Source organism: Leiobunum rupestre, chromosome 1 (genome assembly GCF_980474605.1).
Source record: "Leiobunum rupestre chromosome 1, qqLeiRupe1.1.hap1, whole genome shotgun sequence".
Classification (NCBI taxonomy): Eukaryota; Metazoa; Arthropoda; class Arachnida; order Opiliones; family Sclerosomatidae; genus Leiobunum; species Leiobunum rupestre.
Genome location: NC_143384.1, coordinates 13,302,279 through 13,328,213, shown reverse-complemented (window position 1 = coordinate 13,328,213; position 25,935 = coordinate 13,302,279). Strand labels below are relative to the sequence as shown.

The 25,935-nt window shown below is 36.1% G+C and overlaps 1 protein-coding gene across 3 annotated transcripts in view; it reads right to left on the bottom strand.

Annotated features, from left to right (window-relative positions):
* Positions 1-1,529: 1,529 nt before the first annotated feature.
* LOC149961125 (glutamate receptor ionotropic, NMDA 2B-like) overlaps positions 1,530-25,935 on the bottom strand; it is a 176,902-nt gene continuing 152,496 nt past the window's right edge. For 2 of the 3 annotated variants that reach the window (XM_090175008.1, XM_090175000.1), the window contains 8 exons: positions 24,944-25,130; positions 24,524-24,649; positions 20,041-20,261; positions 5,133-5,293; positions 4,270-4,451; positions 3,936-4,171; positions 3,177-3,400; positions 1,530-2,115 (listed from right to left, as the gene is read on the bottom strand). In XM_090175008.1, the coding sequence (XP_090031134.1) occupies positions 1,983-2,115; positions 3,177-3,400; positions 3,936-4,171; positions 4,270-4,451; positions 5,133-5,293; positions 20,041-20,261; positions 24,524-24,649; positions 24,944-25,130 (1,470 nt within the window). In that variant the 3' untranslated portion in view covers positions 1,530-1,982. Of the gene's footprint in view, positions 2,116-3,176; positions 3,401-3,935; positions 4,172-4,241; positions 4,452-5,132; positions 5,294-20,040; positions 20,262-24,523; positions 24,650-24,943; positions 25,131-25,935 lie in introns of those variants that run through there. The other variant, XM_090175015.1, reaches the window with a different exon arrangement.

The window sequence follows — 25,935 nt, the reverse complement described above, 5'->3', positions numbered from 1 at the left end:
TACGAACAATAATAAAATAACGATTACCCAAGATATAACTTCAGAAGGATACAAATAAACTCCACATAATACTTAGTTATCTAATAGATTTTGAGACGTGTGTGTTTCAAAAACACGCTAGATTTGACAATTCCCATCCTGGTACTTAATAACCGGGCTAATAGCTCATTCTATGCCGGGATTACATTTGGAAATATATTTATTTCAAGCTTTTACTTTTACAATTGTCTAGCGCGATACATGACCGTTCTTGAAAGTAGATGTCAGCATCTTCTGTTTACATTCCTGAAGCATTGACTAGCAAGCAAATAAAAACCAGAAGATAACGAACGGGGTAAGAATGCTACCCCTTATAACAAAAGAAATGTAAGTTGAGGCAAAACAAAATCAGTTTAGTTATGAAAACTTAAAGTTAACAACGCTACTACCTTATTTACATATTGTCTAAGTGGTCATTCATATTGCAAAAATTGCCTTTATAGGCTTTAGCCAAAAACTATATTTTTTGTAGCTCTATTTTTGGGCCATTTTCATTTTTGTAGCTCTATTTTGTTGGGCCATGTTCATCTTAATATTATAATTCATTTGCAACGCTTTATAACAGTGAATTTTTTCGCAATGCTTTTATAAAACCCAACTAGAAAATTAAGCTACTTTTACAGTAGTCCTGCAATTATCAGGTAGACCGAATTATAAATTGCCGAATAGGTTGATTTCCAAGATATTTAGACACGATATCATCGATTCAGTGGCCTCCCAGGAGTGTTCCAAATCGGGGAAATTGAGAAAGTTTTTCTGATTCCGTTGGGGCAGAGTATGTATGGAATAAACCGAAAACAGATTTATCTCATAATACCATAATTTTTTTATTCATATATTAATTTTTATTTTATTTTATTTTTATTTATATATTATATCAATTTTTATTTTTATTTATATATTTTATTACATAATATTAAACTTTTATTTTTATTTATATATTATATTATAATTAATTTTTATTTTTATTTATATATTGTTATATTTTAATTTTTATTTTTATTTATATATTGTTATATTATATTTCATTTAATTTTTATTTATATATATTTATAACATTATAATTACATTTTTCTTTTTATTCATTTATTATATTTTATTATATTATATTTTTATTTACATATTTTATTATATTTTTATTGTAATAAATTTATTATATTTTATTATATTATATTTTTATTTACATATTTTATTTTATTATATTTTTATTTAAATATTTTATAATATTTCTATTTATATATATTTATTATATTATATTTTATTTTTATTTACATATTTTATTATATTTTTATTTATATATATTTATTATATTTTTATTTATATATATTTATTATATTATATTTTTATTTATAAATTTATTATATTATATTTTTATTTATATACTTATTATATTATATTTTTAATTATATATTTATTATATTATATTTTATTATATTATATTGTATTATACTTTATTGTAATATAATTTATTATATTGTATTATACTTTATTGTATTATACTTTATTTTTAAAGTTCACTAAAATAAATAAATCAAATCGGGGTTTGAATGAACGCGTTGTCAACTTGTGGAATACAATTTATTCGGCCTCTAAAATTCCATTTATTTACTTTGCTCCCGCAGTTTAATTTCCCAGTTGGGTTGGCTCGGTTACAATACGGTGTCATTTCATTACAATTCACTCTTCATTTGATACATATTTGTATAAGCTCATTTCGACTATCTTAAAGCACTTTACTAGATAATTTTTTTCTAGCCAAAAAGTTAAAATAAATGATGTTTACAAAAGATACGCAGTTATTTTAGTTTTTACAAAGTTAATCATCTTTAAAATTCGGGCTAACAATTATATTGTTATTTATACGTAACGCGTTCAACAACCATAAAGTTGGGAACGTTTTTTTAAAGCCTTGATTTATTAGTAATATGTTTTTGTTCCTGTTTTCACAGCGCGGTTTCGATCTCTGCCACGAACGTGTCACCATCTACCGTAGGACTGGGGAGTTGAGGAGGCGTTTTCTTGCAGCCTTTCTTGCGGCGTTTGTCTTTCAGTAGCGAGATTCCAGTAATAGGAGCTCTGACAACAGATATATTTTGCAATTACAGGACAGTTCCTTATAAGAGCCTATCATTTCTTGCATCCAGAGGGGAGCGGGTCCGACAAGAGAAGGGGTAGCCGGTACAAATTAGCTGGATCCCTGCATGCTAGGGGCCCGGGTTGGAACAAAGAGTGTATACTTCTCCCGGGTTTCTCTCCGAAAAAGTATAGCTATCCCCAGTAGTAACAGCTCTCTTGTGGTTCGTAGCTTATATTTTCCCGGGGCCCGGGCCCGCTCTCGGCGGCCCTGAACTGTGCACGTATGGCAACGTCATTTTGTTGAAGTGTATTTAATCTCTCGTTAGTCAATTAGCTTTTTCAGTTTGCAGAGCCAGCTGGAGAAACCATATACTGCTCGATTCGCTCTTAAAAACACAAAGTGATTGCTTCTCACCTTGACTGCTACGTGAATCTATGCAAACTAAAAATGCTAATTGACTCACTTCTTTCTTGAAAAGAAATACGCGTCAACAAATCTTTTCGAAAACGGAAGTTTATAAGTGCCACATTACAACATTCATTGGACAGTCAGTGGCGGATTAACTACCACCCATTAAGAGCGTCAGTTAGTTTAAATAATTGTGGATAGCTGTAACTAAATTGTTTTGGCTTCTTGTGCATTAAATAAGAGTTTACCAATTTAAAAGAACGGATTTGTATAAATTGATTTCCCGAGGAGGGTCTAAACAAGCCCAAACTATTGTAGAACTAATATTTATAGTTTTAATATTGTGCACAATAAAAATCCGTTGTTTTAAATTTTTAAACTGGTATGGAGTAGAGTGATGTCATACCAAAAAACATCAGTCCCTCTAGTAGAAAAAACGCGCAACTTAAAAACGGGCAGTTGCACACTATGACGACCAGACAAGTCCAACAAAAATGTGTGGAAAAAAATTCAGTAAAAATTAAACATGTGAAAGATGGGAAATTATATACTAAACACAAAGATTTATTAACTTATGGTACCCTCGTCAGATATGGAACGAACAAGCAAAGCACTCTTTCGTAAAAATAAGATAATAAAACAGTCGGCCAACCTGCTCTCCAACTCCTTTTCGAGCTCCAACGTCTGCTTACGAGCGAGTTCCAATTCTTTGTTGATGATTTTGAGCGCCAAATCACACGTTTCGCAGGTACAGCCGCGTTTGTTACGACTAGATAAACTCTTGGAAATGGTCGAGATGTGTTGCACCTCCGACGAGCCGCCATCTTTACTCTTGGAATTGAGCGACTTCAGAGATGGCTTGTGAGCACTCATATTCTGTGGTCACACGAGAAACACCCCATTAATTTGAACCAAAAATACATCGCTTATACCAATAGAATCCCATGTTCTACCCAGCAAAAACTGACTACATATCGGTGCATACTCTGACTTAAATAATTATGGCCCTATCTCTGTAATCACTCTTAAATTACCGTAAGGACTCCGTAATCAATTGGTAATCAAACTGTTATTTCCCTGTAATAACTTTGTAATAATTTTCAAATCAATATGTTATCATCCTGTAATTTGTAAGCACCTTGTAATCATTCTGTAATCAATGTTATCACTATGCATACTTGTTCTGTAGCCACTAACGTCCCTGAAATATGTCGGTAACCTATATTTTATCACCCTGTAATAGCTCTTCTCATTAATAATTCTGTAATCTTTGTAATCACTCACTGATTAGGTTATCAGAACACAGAATAATTCTAAGTTGTTAGCCCCTCATCCTTCATCTGCTTACGAATTATCACGAGGCTTACGCGGCCAAAGAGAGTCATGTAATAATGAACGAAACGCGACTCACTCGACTAACTAAGGTACAGCAGCCGACTTTGTCCGTCTTGGCGAGCAGGCGGCCGATGTACTTGAAGTAGAAGTGTTCCAGTCCCAGAAGGACACCGGTGAGCAAGATGCCGCAGCCCAGGAGAAGGAAAGCGCTCATGAACTGACTGACGTCCAGAGGGTGGCTGGCGTTGCGTTTGTCCTGCTTAGGTTTGCAAGCACCCTGAAGCCAGAAACTACGCAGACGTTCCAGGTCACCTACATTTGGGGAGAAAGGGAAACAATGCAATGGTTCAGCGCGACATCTGGCGCTGAAGAAATCAACTACAGTATGTCATCCGGCGATGGGACCACACCATTCTCTCTGTATTCAATCATCCAATTATTAAATTTGCTGAGGTATTTGGAGTTTTTCCGCAGGGCAAAACCGTATCCGGTCATGGCGTACCAAGAGCCGACCGTCAACAGGCGACAGTCGTGGTCCTGGCCGACACGATGTTCCAGTACCGTCGCGTCGTAGATGAAGGCATCCAAAGACCTTTACCACGAAATCATAGAAGACAGTTAAATGAGTATCTTAATGAGGTTGATTTCTAATCCGACTTTAGTGGATATGCTGCTACATAACATTAGGGGCTTTCCACCGTCTACTTAACAACGTCGGGCGATGCACGATCGATGTCACTTGTTAACTGGAGTGCGCAACCTAGGAGCAACAAACACACGGAGAACGCAGCTAGCCGTTAAACACGCTAACGCAGTGTTGTGTACAAATGTCATTGGACGAGCCTTTACGCTGAACGTTTTACGGGCGGGGGGGGGGGGGAAACAATTTCTGAATTTCTCCCTTCCGAAGGCAGCAGGCGCTTAAGCGTCTACCCAATGAAAAATGTACACAAGAAAATGCACGCCTTGTTACGGGTTGCGTTCTCCTTGTGTGGGGTGCTGTGCTGGTTGCTCCTAGGTGCCATAGAGCATCCGTTATTAAATAAAAGCAGGAAAGCCCCCTAATGTTGTTTAGCGCCATCTTCAGAATAGTGGTAGTAAAAACCTTCCTCATTACTTTAAATTTCTCAAAATATTTAATTTAGTTTTCGTTGCATAAATAGCACGTTATTTCTCCATCATTGGGCTAAGCTCCAACAAAGAGAATGCTTCAAATCACGAAACTATTTTTACAACGAGTAAGTTAAAAATTGGTTATTATATCTTAGCTGACCTTGCTTTGACCGCTGCGATGCCCAGGTCGACCGTGGAACGGTTGAATCGTTTCATGTAAGCGTACATTTCTGGTTTGTTGTCTTTCAAGACGGCTTCCGTGTTGCCATAAGGGATTGTGCCGAAACGAAACGCCGGATCGACCAAGTGCGGATTTTGGAGCTGTCAAATTCAATTGAAATACGTATTATTTTCGGTAAAATAGCTCAGTATCTTTGTTAAGAAAAAATGTACAACAATTTCATTTAATATTACTATTTAATATAAATAGCAATAAATGCTCTCTCTCGTATATGGTAAGATATTGTAAGCCCAATAATTAAGTTAATTAATAAATAGTTACCAATCTATTTCAGTTTCGTCGCGAGTGCAGATTAACTTCAAACATCAAATTAATTATAAATTTAACCACAATCAGTTCATCTGCACTCTTAACAATTTTTAAATCGATAATATAAATACGGGTGAATTATCTTATCTTGAAATAATATTTTCACCGATATCGAAAACGATTTTTAACCGTTGCGGGCTAAACGAATGAATCTTGGTAGACGTAAGTCACAATTTGTCACAGAGCAAGTGGCGCCATCTAACAAACTGAATCGAATATTTGTTATAAAGGCCTAAACAAATACTAGTTCAGCTATAATTTTATGCTTTATTTTATACCTAAAAATTAAAACTAATAATTAATTGAAATCAATTAATATTTTTCACAGATAATATTAGTAGTTAAAAATTCATTGTCCCCTTTTCTACCAAAGGTTTAAAAAAACTTTCGGGCAAAAAACACGTTGAAATTTATTTTAAAGTCTATACATGTATTAAAAACTTTCAATTTGAAAAGCTCGAACCCCGCACTTTAACAAGAGAAAATATATCAAACAAAACTTAACGGTAATAGCTTTCAACCGAAATCCAATAAACTGGTATACAAGTATCGGAGTTTGGTAACAGGATTCGCCCATTACACCCGTAATTAATCGTATACAAAGGAAATTATAGAAAACTGTTTAAATGGAAAAGCGCGTGTGACAATAATGGCAGTTGAAAGCGGGCTTGGCGCGTTTCCGGTAATTAACAGTTTGTAGAGGTCGCTTGGACAGTAGATTCATATTTAATCAATTCCAAGGAGCTCAGGGAGAGAGCGAGGGTTTGGAAAGGGTCGTTCTATTTTTAGGCAGGCAGTCTTTTAAAAGGTTATTGCTGAGCGTAAAATCGGATTCTCCCATTAAAATTTATAACGTCATTAATTATATCGCGCTTTTATTAGCCAGTATAATGGAAGCCTAAACAACAGATAAAGAGACTGAAACTGTATTAAATAAACTGCGTTCCGAAGTTGATATTGAACTCGTTACTTGATACACTAGCGGACTCTACTATTTTTAATTAGTTTTGCAGGTGGTTCCAAGTAAGGTGGCGCCTCCGAAGAAAACCCTTATGATGCTTTTCCGTAGTACATCATAAAGACCCTCTTATAGTATAGTATTAGATGTATTATTTTAATTTGATCACCCGATTGAAAGTTATCTGTTGAACCGGCATTGAAGTTACTTTATTTAAAAATTCCACTACAAAATATGTTACTTAAAATTAATATATGGCGTGTACTATTTTAATTTATATTTTGCATTAGGAAAGATCTTTATTATAATTTCAAAATGGGTTTGGTAGTTAGGGGTCAAACGTGTTGTAAATGAAACAAAAGAATAGATAATTTCTTAAATTGCTTAAAGGGAAACAAACCCTTTAAAGTTTTATATTAACGCTTTTATGGTGCCAATTCAAACTAATTAGCGGGAAAGGAATAAACAGGTAGGGGAGCAGGTTCAATTAACAAGACGACGGAATGTGTTCATGAACAAGAAGTTCAGTAGTTAACGTTATCGTTAGTAAGCCTAAATCGAGATTAACTCTAGTTTGGTCGATAAAGCGTATTGCGTCGTCGTGTACTCTGCTGCACGCAAAAAATGAAACAAACCAATTAAAGTGCTATCAAGCAGAGAACAGGAAATAATAGAAAAATTCTTTAATCTAAAACACGAAGTTCACGGGTTTTAATATAGAATGTGGAGGCCCCTTATTGAAGCTTTTGAGGGCCCTTCAGTAACTCACGTAGGCTACAGTCTAGTGCTGTCTATTGCCTAATTATACTTCCCATGCTGAAACCTTACAAACCCCAAAAGTTAAAATTTTAGATATTGAGGTTTTGATTTTATTAGATAATTTACTACTACAAATAATTGACTTCAAGTCGTAAATGATGGTAATTTTGATTAAAGAAAACCAGATGGCGCTAATAATTTTTTTAATATTCCCACGATTATTCAGTTAAGTTAACCATTACTTTGTTAGGTCAAAGCTGAAAATTCGATACTCACTTTTTTGGAAGGCCCTATGGAAGCGCACGAAACATTAATACTAACGGGTGAACTTAACTAACGGGTGAACTTGTTTTCGAGGAGTTAAAAAATTTAGTTCGAAGAGCCATGGTGTTGTTTATACATTCTATAGAGTATGAACTTACTTTTTTTTACCCAGATATTGTATATTACCTTTAGGTCAACTTCTTTATTTGAAGCCTTGAAAACAAAACGTTGCGAGTGGGTTACTCTATGGTAAACATATGGTTTTTCAAGAAATAACAATAATTTAATTTGCTAAAAATATATATTAATAAATGTTTTTATGTTTAAAATTAGTTTATACTTATTCATGCCAACCATGAAAGTGTTTTTATTTTTAATTTTAAAACTATTCCCATAATTTAAGTTCAGTACTTTTTTTTTACCTCTCCGAGGGGACAAAGTCCCCTAGGAGGGGTTATACAATCACCGTATCTGTCTGTGGGTCTGTCTGTCAGGCCTGCGAACGCGTTCGCATTATCGGGGCAAAGGGTAATCACTGCGTACGCAGTTTCTTGGCTCACTGCGTTCGCAGTTTCTCGAAAGGTTGGCAAAACCACCGTGTGACGGTAAGCATTAACGGATTGTTTAGCGGTTGGGTTGGGTTCGGTTGGTTTTTTTTCGTTAACGCGCACCGTCGTGACGGTTTTAACTCAGTTTGATTGGGTATTTAGTTATTGTAATGTTGAGTTCGTGTTATGACGGTTGTGGGTGTTGAGTTCGTGTTATGACGGTTGTGGTTGTTGAATTCGTGTTATGACGGTTGTGGGTGTTGAGTTCGTGTTATGACGGTTGTGGGTTGTGGATGTTGAGTTCGTGTTATGACGGTTGTGGATGTTGAATCTGTTGCGTTTGTATGGGCGTTTTCTCTCCAACTTCATCTTAATGACTTTGGGACGGACTGAGTGCTGAGTGTTATGCAACCTCTCAACGTCCAATGGCAGGGTTTCACCAATTGTACACGGTATTCGTCTTAGTATCTATTTGCGATTCCTTGGCGCCGGCCGGGAATCGAACCTGGGTCTGCCTCGTGCAAGAGATGTACTCTAACCACTCAGCCATCAACGCTTGTTAACTTACGGTGTTTTTCTAAAAAACAGCTTTGGCGAATGTCCTTTACAAAGTTATAACGTTAGGTACTATAATTTATTCTACATCATTTTAAATATTTATAAATTAAATTAATCTTATATTTAATTAAATATTTATTAATTATATTAATCTTATATTTAATTAAATATTTATTAATTATATTAATCTTATATTTAATTAAATATCTATAAATTATATTATTCTTATATTTAATTACATATTTATAAATTATATTAATCTTATATTTAATTAAATATTTATAAATTATATTAATCTTACATTTAATTAAATATTTATAGATTATATTAATCGTATATTTAATTAAATATTTTAGTATTTTAATGTTAAATTTTATCGTGATCAGGAATTAAACTCGGGTTGCATTGTAACAATGCGGATAGTTCACCGCCGAGCCATTGACTTCCTTAGGGTAAATATTAAAGTAAAGGAACAATTATGATAAGGCGGGTTTTTTTACTAAACGGATTAATACAATATCTGTATATATTGTTTATTGAACTTTGTTTGTTTATTCTTTAGTACGGTTTTTTTGTTTTAAATTTTTGTTAAATTCTTAAAGGGAATATAACCTGCAAAGCCATCTTTATGGAAGACCCCTTCAATATTTCAAATTTCCCTGCACAGTGGCGCCAAACATTTCTAATGCCAAAGGAAAGAGCGGCCAAAGCTGCAAGCGTTGGTGTTCCACACCAAATACCTGAGGTTATATTCCCTTTAACAAAATTTCGTTAAAACACAAAAAGTAGTTCATTCTTAACTTTTAATATCGCTTAGAAAAAGGATAATTATTCAAAACTCCCGCGGAAACTATATCAAAGTAATAATATAGCGCCACCGTGTGGAGAACTATCAATCAAACCGGGTAAAAAATATAATCTCTTCAATTTTTCGAACTTTAGTCAAATCTCGACGGGTAAAAAAAACACAAAATAACAGTATATAAGGCCGTTGCCGTCAATACAGAAGATTTAGTCTTTCTTAGTTCTTGGCTGTCAGACGAACTACTACAGGACGGGGTCCTGGTGTCGGTCAAAAGTTATGAGGTAACTTTGCGGTTTTAATTAGTATAATTGGTCTTCGGTCAAGAAAAGCGATAAATTGTGTTTCGCGTTTGGAACGTGAGTGAATTGACTTCAGTGTATGAACAGTGCGTGTTTAAGACTGAAAGTGTTAAAGTAATTGTGAACTAACTCAAGTCAGCTGTAAGATAAAATTGATTGTTATTATTTTTTGAATTTGAATAACCTAATTATACCCTTGAAATTATCAATTCAACCTGTTTGGGTAATTAAGTAGATTGGAAGTAATTAGTAGCGAACAGCTCTCGGCTGTTAATTAAGACAGAGTTTATAGTTAGGTAGTTTGAATTTAGTTAAAATTACTCAGTATAATTTATGATATTTACTTAAGTGTAAGTGTGTTTTGGTTTAATTTTTTAATCACGATGAACTAAGACAAATCTAGTCTTAGACACTTGAGTACCAGTTCTGTACAATAACGTAGAAGGGATATATATTGTTGGGTTATTGATGAAAGTTAAATCTAGAACGTTCCATAGACTGTTCGGAATAAAAATAAGCATTTATAATTTTGCATAATTCTGGTTGCCATTTTATTTTCTAATCACTCGCTCACAACATTACAGTTCTGGCAATCCCGAATCAAATAAATTTTCAATATAACGGCGACGGGAAATTATTCTCGTAAATTTATCGCGCGGCCTTAGGGAATATTCTTTTAACAAAATTTCGATAAACTATCGTTTAATTAAAATCGGCCCGATTATAAACCAAAAGGAAATACTACTATTAGCAATGACATACGTAATATCAAAAGTTCAAAACATACCACGCACTTAAATAATCAAACCAGAGGAATAAAACTGAACAACCAGGGGCTCCAAGGGTTAACGCAAACAAAACAGTTTACTTATTTCGTGACCAAAATACTTTGTGAAATTGTGAGAATAAAAATGCTCAGTCCAACGTGCGAAATACCCGGAAATGAGATTATCTGGGCAAAGTGAAAATGAAAGGTTGAAGACAGAGAAGCAAAACGAACTCAACCAGCTTACAAATACCGCCTCAGAAAAAAAAATAAAAGTCGCGTGCTCTCTCCTTTTGTCGTCCTCTCGCTTAGTAACGGAAGACAGACGTAGAACAAGTATATCGTTCGTGTTCGTTCGGTCAGACAGAGAGACACACGAAACGTCGCCGATTGTAATAAGATAAGAGCGAAATTTCGCCCCACACAAGAAGCCCCCTTTGACCGTTACCCCGCTCTAGAATCGAGCCCACAATGCTCCATCCCCACATTGAATACCAGTGGATTCCCTCCGCCCTTACAGTCTTTTTTGCGGTACTTTCCTGGGCGCGTCCATGTTTGTTTTTCCCCATTCAGCCCCATCCGCCATTACGGGAACCCAAAGAGTGGATGCTAGACTCCCCGCTGTGTTCATAGGCAATGGCTGACGAGCGGGAGGCCAGTAAGAGGGGTGAAATAAAGGCGCGAAAAAAAGATATCTCAGAAGCTTTTCCCTCAGCTGCGAACGGAGCGCTGCTGCCATCTGTCAGTATACCGAGGTAGCTTCTCAACAGAGATGGGCAAAAAATCATTTGACGAATAACGAATATATGACTAAATAACAAAATATTTGAACATAATTATTCGTCGATTGACAAGGCTAAATATGTTTGGTATAGTTATTTAGCAATTAAACAAATATTTTGTCGTGGTCTTATTTGGTAAATAATTTAAAAAATAATATTTTCGACTATTATTTGAAAAATAATATTTTACGAATATTTTATGAACATTCATTTGGTAAATTGTTTTTTTACAAAATATTCTCAGTCATTTATTTCACGGAAAAAATTCAATTAATGGAAATATTTTCTTTAATTTAAATAACGAATAAGCATTAAGGATACCTTTGTTCTTTTTGCTTTAGTTAATCGAGTAAAGGCAAGGTTCGTAAAAAATGCTTCTCGCACTATATGGAGTAAACTGTTGCGGGATATATGACTTCTTGATAATGGCAATGTCTAACGCTAATGCCACCGACAAAGCACCTCCAGTTAGAAGCTTTGGACGCAGTGGCGTAACGACAAATTTCAAGCCCCCCGCAGGATCTACCGTAGGATACTGAATGAAATTGAATTTTAGTATTGTTTAAAACCTGCCTTTAGTTCGTCACGTAAACCATTTTTATCCATTTTTACAAGTTTTCTTGTAGAAATACTTAAAATGAAAGGGCCCAATAGTTTGTGAAAATGAAAAGCCCCCCCCCGCGTTCGCGGGGTCTGCGGGTCCTTAGTTACGCCACTGTTTGGACAATGCTACGGAAATTATGGGGTCGGCAGTATTAGATTTCTAATTTTCTGCCCTTCCGTAGCTATAGGGCCAGCGCTAGAACAGGCAAGCGAGGCGAGCGTCTAGGGCCTCGCACTTAGCGACACGTTTTGCGGTCCCCACACCTAAGGGCACTTATAGGGGCCCCCTTACTTAGAGGCACTTACAAGGAGACGACCCGAGGTGATAATCACCGATTTTGTTCAAACTCGGGTATAGTGTACACCTCCATGTACCTAAAAAACCTGCAAGGGAAAAATTGCGACGGTCTTTCGTTTTGTCATGGCAACCGAAAACGTTTTTGACAACATGATTTGGCGTTTTTCCATTGAAAATAACATGGGAATCTGAAGGATTTTAAGGGTCCCCCCTGTGAAACCTTTTAAAAAATGAAATATTTTGAAAATTTCAAAAACGTTAAAAAAATTTAAATTGATTTTAAAAATTAAATTTAATCAAGTTTAAATGCAATTTGGTCAATTGGGGGACCCTTAAAATCCTTCAGATTCACAAGTTATTTTCAATGGAAATAATTCCAAATCATGTTGTCAAAAACGTTTTCGGTTGCCATGGCAAAACGAAAGACCGTCACAACTTTTCCCTTGCAGGTTTTTTTAAGGTACATGGAGGTGTACATTATACCCGACTTTGAACAAAATCGGTGATTATCACCTCGGGTCGTCTCCTTGTTAGTGAGGTATGGCACTTTTTGGGGTTCCCTTACTTAGCGGCACTTATTGAGGTCTGGCACTTTTTGGGGTTCCCGCACTTTGCGGTACTTATTCGGGCCCCTCATTTATTCCTTCGCAAAACATATGTGTTGTGAGAAAAGGCCTCGCTCACATGTCGCTGTCAGGGCCCCGCACTCACGGCTTTATCATCCCTCCTCCCAAAAGCCCAAATGGATAAGGGCCCCTTAAACTTCATAAGCCCCTGCCCTCCGACAGGTCTGCTGTACCTTCGCTGTGCCATTAAATAGTGACCACCATTGTTGGGGAATATTGATACCAGAGATGGGCATTATTCGAATAAAATTTCATCTAGATAATTTAATAAATAAAAAATATCCGATCCATTTAATTCGACGGATAAACAGCCTAAAATATTTTCCGAACGTTTGTTCGTTAAATAACAAAAAAAAAATTAAAAACGTATTTCGTAAATAAACTTCTTCAGAATATTTTCTAAATATTATCTTAAAAAATATTTTTGGCGATTATTTATCGAAAATATATCTGACTAATATTTATTCAGTAAATATTTTTTTGTAAAATATTTCAAATTGCTTTATTTTATAGGGTAAAAAACCGAAAATGATAAGAATATCTTTATATTTAGTAAATAGCTCAGCTGTGTGAGACGAAAAGTTTTTTCGGGTAATTGAGGAACAAAGTGACGTAGAAAAAGTGGTGGCTGTTTGCGTCAAATGTGGGCCGAAACACGTCGAAATTAAAGGAACTTGGAAATTCACATCAAATTTTAAATCGCACCTACGAAGGAAGCACGATTCTTCGGTATTGGAAGATTACGAAAACTACATAGATGCTCTTTCCATGAGCGGAACCAGAGCGACCTTTCGGTGTCGACGCATCTGAACGGTCATGAAAATTACACGACGCGATATCGCCGCCTGTTTCCATTGTCGAATCGAACCCCCACTGATGAGTAGATCGCTCCATTTGTAGTGCTACTAACTGGCACTTTGAAGCATTTATCCTGATATCTTCTTTCTAGCCCAATGCGGTGGATTAAGTCAAACTCGACTTTCACCCAAACTAATTTGACTTACGCTTACGCCACAAAGTTATACGTTCATATAAATGTAAATTTGACGGTGAAGCAGTTTGGATATATAATTCAGATTGTACCTGATCATGTGAGAAAAAGATAACGGATTGATATGTTCAGATAGAAATTAGAAGCACTAGATTTACCAGTTGTTTTTCAATTCGGAAATTGGCTAAGAGGCACACCGAGTATAGAAGGAATAAGGAGAGAAACACCCAAAATGTAGTGAAAACGATGCGATGACCGTTTCCAAGAAACAAAAAGGAGCGATATTTTCTCCCCGGAACACCTCTTTTGTCGTGCCAAGAAGGTTGACCACTTTTATCGCACTAACCCGTTTCCATGACCGTTCAGATGCGTCGACACCGAAAGGTCGATCTGGGTGCGCTCATGGAAAGAGCCTCATAATGGAGAAACGTAACAAATTCGAACAAAAGACCCCTTTTTCAAATATTTGCGGTAATCGTGGTCGCCCTTTAGTGACGCGAGAGTCTTTTGATAGGGACTGAACAAACTTTGTTCTGCACTCTTTGTCACCGCTGAGTATTGTAGAAGATCCCTACCTGCTAAGAATGTTTGAAAATCTCGGCTTAAGGAAACAAGTAACTTTCATGAAACGTCGTACTCTTGTAAGAAGAATTGAAAGTATTTTTTCTGAAAATGTCAAAACCCTTAAAATTCCTTAAATAACGTCTCTTATGTCTGCACAATGGCGGACATTTGGTCGGCAAAACGAAGGAGTTTCTTTGGTGTCACGGCTCATTGGATTGAATCGAGATCTTTTGAAAGAAAATCGGCAAGTCTAGCATGCCGACGATTTCGAGGGACACACAGTTACGACCGTATTTCAACTTTGCTACAAGACATCCAAATGGAATACGGATTGGACTGTAACAAGGTATGTACCGTGTGCTAAAAAATGGACCAGGGCGAATATCTCAATGTGTTTTAGCTATGATTTTGAAATTTTAAGGTGTTCTAGAGCGCTCAGGGAATGAACCGACTATGCAAATTTTAATGCCCTTGAACCATGTCTTCCAGGTCGTTCGAAATTTAACGAGAACCGTAAGAGTTACGAAGTTGCATGGTTCCAATTAGAAAAGTGTTACCCGTTACATTGTATGGCTACATAGCTTTTTCCCGATCTGATTTGCGAATTAGGAAGTCGAGAAATGTTAGGTCAAAAACTAAAAGGTCGGAAAGTTGATAACGTGTCGAAGACGAGGTTCGGGAGCTGATAACTCGTGTTAGAGTACTGAAATTTTCTAGACAACCTCAACGTGGTGAGGGTCTTTAGTTTGAAAATTTTAGCTCCCGAACCTCGTCTTCGTTACGTTATCAACTTAACGACCCTCTTGTTTTTGACCCAATATTTCTCGACTACATATTTCGCAAATCAGATCGGGTCAAAGCTATGTAGCCATAATATGTAACGGGTAACTTTTTTTCTAATTGGAACCAACTTCGTAGCTCTTACGGATCTCGTTAATTTTCGAACGACCTTGAAGACTTGGTTCAAAGTCATTGAAATTTTCATAGTCGGTTGACCCCCTGAGCGCACTATAACCCCCTAAAATTTCAAAATCATAGCTAAAACGCATTTTGAGATATTCACCCTGGTACATTTCTTAGTTAACACCCTGTATACGATTTTATTGATAACTTTGTCTTTAATTGTTATATAAAAAGTACGAAAATTATTCCAGGTTTTGATTTTCGTGACTAGGCTATTGTGTTTTTTTTTTTTTTTTTTTCAAATAGGTCGTCGCTACCGTTACGGATAACTGAAGTAATTTCGTTAAAGCTTTTAAAATGTTTGGTGTCAAACTTTCATCAACAATTGTCAGTGAAGATTCTGAAGCAAGCGGTGAAGAAAGCGACACCGATTCCATGGAAAATTGTATCTCGTCTAAGATAAATAGTATACCCATTCAACTTTCAATGGACCAAGATGCCAGTAAAAAAGGTTTAACACACCATTTACGTTGCCGTGCCCACACTTTGAGTCTCTGCGCCACCACAGACCTTATTAAATGCATAAAATTAACGCCACCTCTTGACGAACTGCACGCGAAAGTAATGACGAAATGTACGTCCTTGTGGAATGCAGCTGGTAGACCAAAATCTTCAGAGGTAAATTAAAGGTTTTATTATACGATTCCTTAAGGCAAATTATAAGTATTAAAGATAAAACTCCTGAGTTGTTCAAGGCACAGGACATAAAATACGCTTGCTTTGAGCAATCTGAGTTAAATTATATAGAGGAGCACTTATCTTGCGTCAAGCCCTAAGCTGAAGCTCTCGATATTTTACAAGGAGAAAGTAACGTATATTACGGCATGATATTACCGACCTTGTTGGCTGTAAGGCGAAAACTCCAGATTTTAGACAAAGGCTCTTGGTCATATGGTAAGCCTTTAAATGAGTCTCTTCTTCGCAGTCTTGGAACTAGATTTGCAAATGTCCTAGATATATCTAGTCCTGAAGCGGAAAATGCTGCCATTGCGGCTATATCCCACCCGCGATTTAAAAACCTTTGGTTCAATTGCATCAGCTCAAAACACCATAAAAGACTAATTACATTATTTACTAAAACGGTGGCTGAAAATATGTCAACAAGTTCACCTAATGCGCCAACAACCTTACCACCACATGACGAAGATTTCTTCGATTTTGGAATCGTTTATATAAATGTCGGTATGAAGAAAACGGCGAAAGCAGAAATACAGGTAATCAGTAATGTACTTACATCGTTAGTATTATAAATAATCTTATTGGCTTAAACATCGTTAATTTTAAAGGTTTTGCAATATTTGGATGACCCACAGTTGGGCCTTTCGTCATTGTCTTTGTATCCATGCAGACATCAAGACAGTTTTCTTGAAGTACAACACTCCGTTGCCGTCCTCCGCACCGGTTGAAAGGCTTTTTTCATACGCAACCATGGTTAACTGTTCGAGGAGTAATCAATTGTCAGACGAAAAAAGTTGTACTTAAAGCGAACATTCTTCGTTATGTGTAAATAGATAAATTGATCAACATATCTGGCTTTTAACCAAAACTTTGTTAAATTTGTTCGTCGATTAGTTACAAAATTTACATACTTAATATTTTCTTGTAAGTCAAGTATGAACGATGGCTGGTACTGTAACTGTTACTGATAAAGCATATTTTTTACTAAGGACACAATTCTTAACTGTACGTTGGTGTTGGAAATAAATCGAATATTTTGATTCACTTTGGATAACACCTTTAATTAAAAAGGGTACTTGATGGCCTTTTGAAAAAACACCTTAAATTATATAATCTGCGTGAAATTACTTATCGAAAACAGCTGAGATATTGATACAATACCTAAGCTAAGAAGAACCATCGATGGACTGGATTCCAAGAACATTTGAAAAGGCGAAAAGGTAGAAGAAAAGTCCATCACCAAAGTGGGACGAAAGATAAACCCCAAAAGAACTTAAAGACATTTAAAAAACCAACGCGTTACTCGAACCGATATGTCTTCAGGAGTATGCTATACAATACTGGAATTTTAGTTAAATTATTTTATTGTTTTCGACTCGAAGAGCTATCGATCCGAGTAACGCGTTGACATTTTAAATGATTTAATTTCTGTTAGGTTTATCTTCCATCCCCCCCCTCAATATAACCGTATTCTCTCATCGCCCTTCACCCTTAAATCACTGGTTCACCATACACAATCTATTGTATACATAACACCAAGCACCGTTGATCCTACCAAATAAACGCCTTATTGTTTACCTATCGATAAGCGACGGCCCCCCCTTGAGGAATTTCTGGCTACGCCACTGAAGTAACATAATAATATAAGTATGACACTACCTATATATCCAGTGCTAAGTTTGAAATGAAGTATGTTTCACTAATGACAACGTAAAATAGAAGTACTATCAATGTCTTCTTCTGGACCTTAAAGAAGTTATTTGACGTCTTTATTATTTCTGCTGTGTGACTAGTGTCAGAAAAATGTAAGAGCTAAAAAAAAACGATATATAGCGAGAAGCGAAGTGACTACTGAATCGCATTCAATTGTAAAATTTGTGTATACAAAATGCAAAAGCGACCTGTACTGAACCGAAATGCTAGAAATTATTCGTATTTAACGAATAATAAATGTTATCGAAATATTTTAGTCTTTTTTATTTGAAAACTAAATATATTGAAAAAATCTGCTGAAAAAGATATTTTAGCCAGTTTATCTGTAAAATGCATTTATTCGAAAATAATCTGAGCGAACGTATATTTTGTTCTTTTTATTTTTTAATTAAATATTAAGAAATATTTTGTTAAATTTATTTTCGATAAATGTCTCCGGATATTTTAGAGCATCTCATTATTTATAAATAAAGGTTAAAGTAAAAAAAATTTATTCGTCATTCAAAAAATAATTTTTTGCCCATCTCTGAGGCTAGCCCTCTCAAAAAATTCGTTATCTACTAAATAATAAATAAACGGAAGCTATTTTTGATGATCCTACCAAATAAACGCCTTTTGTTTACCTATCGATAAGCGACGGCCCCCCCTTGAGGAATTTCTGGCTACGCCACTGAAGTAACATAATAATATAAGTATGACACTACCTATATATCCAGTGCTAAGTTTGAAATGAAGTATGTTTCACTAATGACAACGTAAAATAGAAGTACTATCAATGTCTTCTTCTGGACCTTAAAGAAGTTATTTGACGTCTTTATTATTTCTGCTGTGTGACTAGTGTCAGAAAAATGTAAGAGCTAAAAAAAACGATATATAGCGAGAAGCGAAGTGACTACTGAATCGCATTCAATTGTAAAATTTGTGTATACAAAATGCAAAAGCGACCTGTACTGAACCGAAATGCTAGAAATTATTCGTATTTAACGAATAATAAATGTTATCGAAATATTTTAGTCTTTTTTATTTGAAAACTAAATATATTGAAAAAATCTGCTGAAAAAGATATTTTAGCCAGTTTATCTGTAAAATGCATTTATTCGAAAATAATCTGAGCGAACGTATATTTTGTTCTTTTTATTTTTTAATTAAATATTAAGAAATATTTTGTTAAATTTATTTTCGATAAATGTCTCCGGATATTTTAGAGCATCTCATTATTTATAAATAAAGGTTAAAGTAAAAAAAATTTATTCGTCATTCAAAAAATAATTTTTTGCCCATCTCTGAGGCTAGCCCTCTCAAAAAATTCGTTATCTACTAAATAATAAATAAACGGAAGCTATTTTTGATGATCTATTTGTAAACTACGCCAACCCGAAATATCCGATGACAAAATATTTAAGTCTTCTTTATTTTATTTTTTTAATCAAAGTAGGAAGAAACAAGGGCTGATTGAGTGTGAGAAGACCACGAGCCCGGCGAAGATTTTGAGGCGTGAGTGTGACGTGTGGGACAAATTCAGTCCGCTCGTCCACCTGATTAATCAGGGCGAGATATGTGTAACGGCCACCCGTTGGGGGATTGGTGGTCGTCCTCACACGGCCATCCGCAAACTCTGCCTACCAGACGCTTGGTATTACAGGAGTACGCCACTACTCCCGGCCAGTCTTCTTTATTTGCAAAATACATTTATTTCAAATGATTTAATAAAACAGATATTTTTATTTATAAACTTATTTTATTCCAAAATATTTTCGTATATTTATTTAAAATATTTTTCTCTAAATAAATTAATTGTGATGTTTTTTATAAATAACAACTGACACGAAAAAATTATTCGTTATTCACCAAATAATTTTTTACCCATCTCTGCTTCTCAACTATTATCCGTTCCGATCAAGCTGCGAGCGCGGCAGCGTCGGCGGAATGTCACGATTTTATAGTTTCTTTACTTTATATATATATATATATATATCAAGAAAACGAAATAAAAACCAAAGCAACCAAAACCTATTATCAGTTTCTAATTTTAGTATATTGTATTCCATTTAAATCTATTATAAATTTTGTCAGATCTTGTGAATTTAAAACTTTCGGTTTCATTTCCATTCATCCTTTTTCAAATTTTCGAGGTCCAAATTTCCCAATCTTCCATCACTGCGACAGTGACATCTATTGAGACCTTGATATATTTCACAATGACGGACAATTGTTTTAATATTATAGCTAGCTAAATTCAACTTCAGCCTACCGAACAAACGTTTTCGCAAATGAAACAAGATTGAGGAAGCATTTTGGAACTTCTTCGCAAAGGCGAAATTTTAAATATTTCAATCGGCTCACCAGTTTGTCCTCAATGCCGGTCAGTTCGTAGAACTCTTCTCGGGTGATCATGAACGTGGCCAAATTAGCGGTGTAGATGGCCAGAAAGATGACGGAGAAGAAGCCCCAGACGTTGGACATGAAGCGGGCGGTGAACCCCCTCGGGCAATCGACGTCGGCCGCGGCGCCAAAAAGCAGCGTCCACACCAACCAATTGGCCCGACAAAGTGTGAACCGGTGGTCTGAAAAAAATGTCGTTCATTGAAAATGGAATTATGGTAATTAAAGCAAATGTTGGTTCCATGCATGGAGGCTATTCGGTAAAAATCAAAAATTACCAAAAAATCATGATCCGTCAAAATTGACCCTGCGCGTGTGCGGAAGAGGCTGCTATCGAAATATCAAACTATCGATAGTATTGGAAAATTCAAAATCGTGGCGGTCTGTAATGCCAACAGAAGTGATTTTAATGAAATTCTTCAACATACGGTCGATGGTGCCAATTTAAGTCTTGGGTACCCAAAATATACAGGTAATTTACGTCCGCTTAAGCATTTAGTTCATAATTTGACTAAAATACCGGATATAGCGAAACATACTTCCACTAGTTAAAATTAAACTTACATAATCAATAGGTTGATATTTCGATATCCGCCCCTTCTCCACATGCACGTTGCCGTTTTTGATGAATCGAGATTTTTTTACTTTTTCTATTTTTACAGAATAGCCTTCCATGGCCCTATGCGCAGGCCTGTCACTAGAGGAGGGTGCACAACAAGCACGTAGATATAGAAAGTCTAAGGGGGGGGGGCGGGTTCTAACACAACCAGATGAAATCGCGAGCGCGAAATTTTTCGTTAGCAATAACGCATATTTAAAGTACTGGCTAGACTCGGGACGAGTGACAATGACATTTCCGCACGCGTATCAAACGAAGTTTTTTAATATTTCAATTCATTTTTACGTCTTACTGTTTATTTCTTAACGTTGCGCTCCTTTCGTTAGAAAGGAATCGAGTCCTAAGGGGGGGTTTCAACACCCTAAACCCCCCCTCCCTTATATACGTCCTTGGTGCACCGCACACTCTATAAATTGTCTGGCCCACCTAGCATTTTTGATTTTATTTATTTATTTGTTTAAATTGCATATAGGTTAATTTCTACACGTAACTGAAATATCAGTTTATCCTTGACAAAATATTTTGTTAAAAAGTGTGCCCCAATTGGTACCTAACTATATTTCAAGGATTGTGATCACAATAGCCTTAAAACAAGTTGATGAAGCTACAATGGTTACTGAATTTGAGTGCCTTTGTGCTTGTTTGTAGAGGTCGGGGGTGGTTAACTTTTATTCAATAGATAAAGCTCTAAAAATTATTCGTAAAACGTTTTGATCAAGTAATTTATATTTCCGATTAATTTTTTGATAAATTTGTAAAATTAATCGGAAAAACGACGTTTTTTTCGATAAAAAGCTCAAATTTTACGAATAATCCATTTTTTTTATCATTTTCCGAAATATTAACCGGTAAATTTCTTTGTTTACATTTTTTCCCGAAAAAAATCAATTTAAACATGGATAATGATTAACCGTCCCCGACCTCTACTTGTTTGGCTGTTGGTAAATGTCGTCTTAACAAATATTAAAGTAACGCTTGACCATATTTTTATAATATAGTTTCAATTCAACTTTGTGAAGTCTAGTGTTTGTCTAATAGACCATTGTATGAATGGGGTCAAATTTTGAAACGTGGCTGCTACTTTAAAAATATACACTAGCTAAGAGGGAACTTCGGTTGATATTTGGGCTTGTGCAGATAACTTTTTCTGCCTGTCGCCTAGAACCAAATAAATATGGTAGAAGTACTAAACTAATAATAGGACAGTTATTGTACATAATTAAGAGATTAAAATAATTAAAAACCACAGTTGTACCTTTAAAAGGTTTAATTACAAAAACACAGCTACGGCCGTTTCGAAATTATCAAATTAAAAATAGAAGAAAAACTTAAAAATAATATAGATGGCCCTGCATATGAAGCAGTGTCGCAATATAGTATCCTGTTTAATTCCGAATGTTAATAAATATTACGCGTAGACCCTCGAGTTACATTAGTTTTGTTTTATTATGACGTTTGGATACGGGCCCTAAACTTTTGCGTGTTTGTTGCTCGATTCACATTTACTCTGTTTATTGTCTCTAACGAGATCTCATTTTCGTTTTAATTGTATATTAGCCTGACGACGACGCTGGTGTTGGCGTCGAAACGGTCGTAGCTGTGTTTTTGTAATAAAACCTTTTAATTGTACAACTGTAGTTTTTAATTATTTTAATCTCATGGTAGAAGTAAATCATGATCTTAAATGGAACACGTGGTCCCATCTACGTAAACTGACAGTTATATTTACGAAAAAAAGGCTTCACAAAATGCCCCTTTAACTATAAATTTAACCATAACTTTGAAGTAATAGGTGTTTCCATGATATAAATCAATAAAAACATGAGAAGTACAAAATGTGGTTTCTCGGCGTCACGAGCACTTTCCCCCTGGACTTCAAATTCCAAAATCGTTATCGACTCCAGCGCGTGTTATCTTCATTAACTATAGTGACGTAGAAAAAACATTTACACGTGACCTTCCGTATTTTACAGAAAAACCTATTGAACTGTATCATCATAGATGTGGGAAACGGCCGAAATTAGGTCAGTGCCTATTGAAAGCAGGCCCGTAGCCAGCGAGCGGGTCTGAGGGGGCCCGGCCCCCTCAAATATAATTTGTGCCTCCTCAAAAAGTATCTTTGCCCCCTTAAAAATGTCATCGATTCACTACCAAAATATCAAAGCAAGTAAACCAAATCAATAAATAATATCCTACTCGAATATTATATTAAGTTAAGTCCAAACTATATTATTTATTTTCCGAACTTTCGCGTACCTTGCGTTACTATATTAGTTTCACTTCCCCCATTTTAACTCGATACAGCAGGCTACTTGTGTCGAATTTTAAGTTTACACCATTTTAGGTTCGCTATCGACTCGCACGAGATTACTCAAGTTATGGTCTCATAATTTAGTATAATGCTTTTCGATTTACCTTTTATATACATTAAGTAAAATTTAATAAGATTTAATTTTAACCACGTGTACCAATGTCAAACGCCCGTGTGGCAAATTAAGCTAATTTTAAAATAAATTGATTTTTAAGAGTGCCCCTTTAGGAATTTGCGAGGCCCCCTCAACTGAAATATCATGGCTTTGGGCCTGATTGTCAGGGTGATGTCACGAAAAGTAGCCCTTTTTCCCTAGCTCAACCATTGAATTGGGAATAATACTGCTAGAATTACAATTACCATTTCGGTTGCCATGGTTACGCGGGACCTGTTCTGAGAAGACTGTACGATATTCATCTTTATAATTGGGCGGTAGCGCCATCTATATTTTGTAAAGTTATATGATTCGCGCAAAATATCAATTGCAATATAGTTGCCACCACTAGAGACAGATGCCGCCACGGTTGAACGATATAGTTTAAAAAGTCTCCATATTGAACGAAATTGGTCCCGCGCTAGCCAGATTTATTTGTACCTCTATTTATTCCCAACTCAATGAGAAGCCGTTGCAATTTATTTTACCATCAATAAGCCTTTTCAGTTACCCTCGAAGCACTGAGAGAACTACTGAGAACCTCACTTAGCTACTGGATTGGCAAACAGAAACTTAAAATACAAAATTATTTTCTTAGCAGACGACATTTCCGCTGCCAATGACTAATCGCATTGGCCGCTATGTTAACTAAATGGCTAATAGAGCGTTCTATAAAATCCGTGTGGTGTGCTTTCCCCCTTTTGAGTTCGGAGGAGGTTAAGGTTTGGCCGGTTCTTCGTGTGAGAGAAAAATATTTATCTGGCAAACCCGTAGCGTAGTTGCTAGCCTAGGCTTCACTAATTTCCGGCTTTCCGTGCCGTTTTTCTTATTTTAAATGATTTTTGTAATAAATGTACGATGGCAAATAAGCAAAATACTAGTCCCAAATCCACGGGTTTAAAAAGAAACTTAATTAGATCATGAACATCAGAACATATTCATCACCCCAAACATATTTCAACACCTAGGGTCCCTCCTACAACTCCTAAAAGGTACGACTGGTACGTCTCTATAATATTCGTATAAAGACAGGACATAAGCCGAATTCTCTTAAACAAAGAATAACAACAGTTGTTAGTCCTGCTGAGCTAGCTCTATAGTCTGTATGAAAAGTTTGGCCGGTTTTGGGCCAATTTTATAGAACGCTCTATTAGCATAGTCTACGAAGGTTTCCTATCGCCTTTATAATTTCGTATTTCCTGCATTTTAGTACGCATTGGAACGAATAGATGACAGAGGGGTCGTTTTTCGCCTAGACTTGCTGGAGGGTGCTTCCATCTAAGAGGACTTTATGAAAGTTTTATAAACATTGTTAATAGAGCCGGGACTCGCTTCAAAAACAGATAACGTGATTTTTTACCTTTAGGTATGCTGGATCTCATGTCCAACCCGGCTGGACTTAGCCACTCAAATAAGAATATAATGAAGGCGGCGGCGTGAATGCTGACCAACAAGATCATTAGCCACGACAACGTGTCAAAGGGTTCTGTAAAATGATCATGTTCAAATACTCAAAACAAAAACAGTAAGCCTTCATTAACCATTGTTTTGTAAACTTCGAAGGGCAAATCACTTCCTAAATTTCTGTACACCCATTACAAACCCATGAAACTGAGTACAACCGTTGGAATTGCTAATTATGTAATCACTTTAGTACAGTCTAAGCTTCAAATATTTACATCGATTACAGGGAGTGATCAGCCCATCGGTAAATGTACTACAACTAAGGAAACATACTTATGTTTATATTCATAGTGAATATGGCAGATTTCCAACTCACCCAAGAAGGCTTTGGGCGAGATGATTCCGGTCCTCTTGGCCACCACAATGGCGATTCCAGTCTCCAAAAAGGGCACCGTGAAATCAACGGCCTTCTGACGACCAGAGTTAATTTTGATGGATGTTACCACTAAATCGGCTTTGTGGTTTAGCAGCTCTGCTATCAGGCCAGTCCAAGTTCCATTTGCCTAAGAATGCAAAAATTGGAAAATTCTTTATCTGAATTAGACAGGTCTTCTAAAAACAGTTTTAGTTTAGCTGGCGCCGTGGGGCTGATCACTCCGCGTAATCGGTGTACAGAGCCGTACCTTTGACTGTACTAATGGGATTAAGCGTAATCTTTGAAGTCCCTGCCTTTGGCAGTGCTAATCTAAGCGTAATCCGGTGTACAGACTTTCTAAGAGTGGTTAGCCCCTCGGATGGCGCCCACTGCAGTTGAAAAACGTCCAAAGCTCTTTAAATAAAAGAGCATTCATAGCCGTTTGTGCTGCTGCGACTGGACATATAACGGTTTGTCTATGGTTTCTCTTTAAACTGCCGAAGCTGAATATTTTCTATACATAGATCTAGCAGCATTTTCCAACAGCAGACAACCATGGACACGGTATCTCTAACCAGACGGGAAAAGCAGCTTAAAAGAGGTACCATCTCACTGTCCGTTTGCGTCCTACTTCGTATTAGCTGAAATAGTCAGACGCACTCGATTCGCAGGGCCGTCAAGGTCATTCGAAAGAATGTAAACCCCCATTTCAAACGGCACGTTTTGTCGACCACGTGACGAATTATATAGCCTTGACAGCCCGAAACTTTAAAAATTATTGAACATCCGCCTTTACAAAGAGACGGTGGCGGCGGCGCCAGGCGATTTTGTATGGTGGAAGCTACAGCTTTTCCCGTCCGGTTAGAGATACAGTGCCCATACGACAAGACAGTCTGAGAGGGGTTTATTAAAGCGCCTATTAAGACCGCCTTGTTCAGTTAACACGAAGTGGC